General features: G+C 38.8%; 1 protein-coding gene across 1 annotated transcript; it reads right to left on the bottom strand.

Annotated features, from left to right (window-relative positions):
- Positions 1–708: 708 nt before the first annotated feature.
- LOC122605265 (arogenate dehydratase 3-like) lies at positions 709–2,305 on the bottom strand. Its single transcript, XM_043778173.1, has one exon. The coding sequence runs from the start codon at positions 2,163–2,165 to the stop codon at positions 861–863; it is 1,305 nt and encodes a 434-aa protein (XP_043634108.1). The 5' UTR covers positions 2,166–2,305; the 3' UTR covers positions 709–860.

Here is a 2,305-nt window from a genome sequence, read left to right as displayed (position 1 = left end):
TCGCTTGTTCTAATAGCTATTTCCTTCTAACACAATCAACTGAGTCACATTCACATGTTTTCGATCATATGCTTCATTTCACTAAATCCAAGAGGGAATGAGATTCTCTCAAGTTCCTCCAACTTGACTAGTTAAGTTGGGAAGATCTTGACCATTGATTAAAAATCAAGGGTTAAGATTCAATAATTATTATTGAATTTTGGTCCTTGATTTTCATATAATGGTCAAGATACTCCCAACTTGACTAGTCAAGTTAAGAAAACTTAAAGGAATCCTCCTCCATCAAACAGATATTATTGAAGTTTCAATGTCATCTGTACTATTTCAGCTTTATTATAATGACTTGATGATTACTGATTGTTAAAATTGGGACCATTCTCTAATTGTAATTTTTTTTTTAATGTGGTGTACAAAATTTATAATTCTTTTACAAGTTGTTTGTATAAAACACTCGGAATCAAAACCTAGCTAATTGCATCATAAAGATGTCTCAGTTGTGGTAGGTGAACTCAATAACATGTAAGCATTACCTGACTTATGAGTAGTTTAATACTTCCACTCCGAAACATAAAACACGAATTTTGGCTCAAAACCATACATTTATTTATTACAAATCAAATACGTCATATCTATTGTATAACTTATAAATAAATCAATATTGTGGACCCGGATAATAAAAACATGTGAGTTGATACGAAAAGCCAGTAATTAAAACCATAAAATTCTGTTTACATTTATTATAAAATATCCTCCAATGGACATCATACTTGACCACCATATTTACTCAAACATTAACACCTTGAAACTTAATAAAAAATGAAAGCTAATTTATAAAAAAATTAAATATGAAAAAAGGACAATCATTGAGAAGAAGGTGACCAAGGAGTCATATCCATGGGATAACTACCCAACACCCTTAGAAAAGATGTGAATTCTTGAACCTCAGCCAATGCATTTTGTGCCCTGACATCAGCCATTGATGCTTCAAAATCAACATAAAATAGATACTCAAAATGCTTAGCCGTTCCTGAATTCTCATCTCCAACTAACCGAATCGGACGATTTCGATGTGGCCGGCTTTCGATTTTAGTTAAGCTTATATTCCTAAACGCAAACGCTGATAAAACTTTGAACAAAACCGACGTCCCTTCATCGTGAGCGAAAACAATGCTAGTTTTGAAAGGAATATCCACTCGCGGAATTATTGGCTCACGCGCTAACATAACAAAGCGCGTGACGTTACTTGAATCATCTTGGATTCCATCCGCCAATATATTCAAACCGTACAGTTCAGCCGCGCGTGCAGATGCAATCGCTGCTGTGTCACGTAAATTATTCGCAGCGATAAATTCGGCTGCGCCAGCTGTATCATCTACAGCTTCACGTGTCACATTTAAGCCTAATTTAGTAAGCGTTTGCTCGCATTGAGACAACGCTTGCGGATGGCTGATAACTCTGTTAAGAAACTCTTTTCGTACACCCGGTAATGCTAACAAGCAGTGATGTACAGGAAGCTGTACTTCACCGACGATATGAAGCCGGTGACGGAGGAGAAGATCGTAATTCCGGTGAATACTTCCGCCTAACGAATTTTCGACCGGCAAAACGGCTCGATCTGCTATCCAGAGCTCAACAGCTTGAAATGCTACTTCGAATTGATCACAAGGAATAGCGTCACAGTTTGGATAAGCTTTACCGGCGGCGGCTTCGCTATACGCGCCGGGAACGCCTTGGTAAGCCACGCGCAACGTGGAGCCGTGCATCGGAGCCGGTGAGAGATCAGCAATTGTGAGCGGTTTTGGCAGTTTTGAAACCGGAACTAGATCTACAGAAGCATGACCATTGACAACGGTGATCTTATCTGAACCGTTGGATGGTTTTGAGTTTTCGGCGTTTTGCTGTTGCGATTGATCAACTTTGCTAGCTAAGATAGCACACGAGCTTTGCCAATCGCCGCGGCTCTTTACGCCGCCAGATGCGAAGTTGTTGGCCGTGGGCACAGCGGTGGTTAAGGAAGGATTCGTTGAGCTAGCGGCAGCAGCAGCCGAATCAAATCGGCTGGCTACACATTGGACATTGAGCTGATTTGGTTGGGTGACTCGGTGAGACGGTCCGATTATTGATTTGAAACTAATAATATTAGACGATGGAGCAACACACTGCATCTTTTTTGAAAAAAATAATGAATGTATATCACAAATGTTGGAATGAAAATGAAAAAAATAAAATAAAATGTAAGATTGATTGAAATGAAGGTAAGATGGATGTTGTTTAATCTAATTCAATTCAATCTGAGGGAAAAAAG

The sequence above is a fragment of the Erigeron canadensis genome, chromosome 6 (assembly GCF_010389155.1).
Source record: "Erigeron canadensis isolate Cc75 chromosome 6, C_canadensis_v1, whole genome shotgun sequence".
Lineage (NCBI taxonomy): Eukaryota > Viridiplantae > Streptophyta > Magnoliopsida > Asterales > Asteraceae > Erigeron > Erigeron canadensis.
This window is presented reverse-complemented; position numbering and strand designations above follow the sequence as displayed.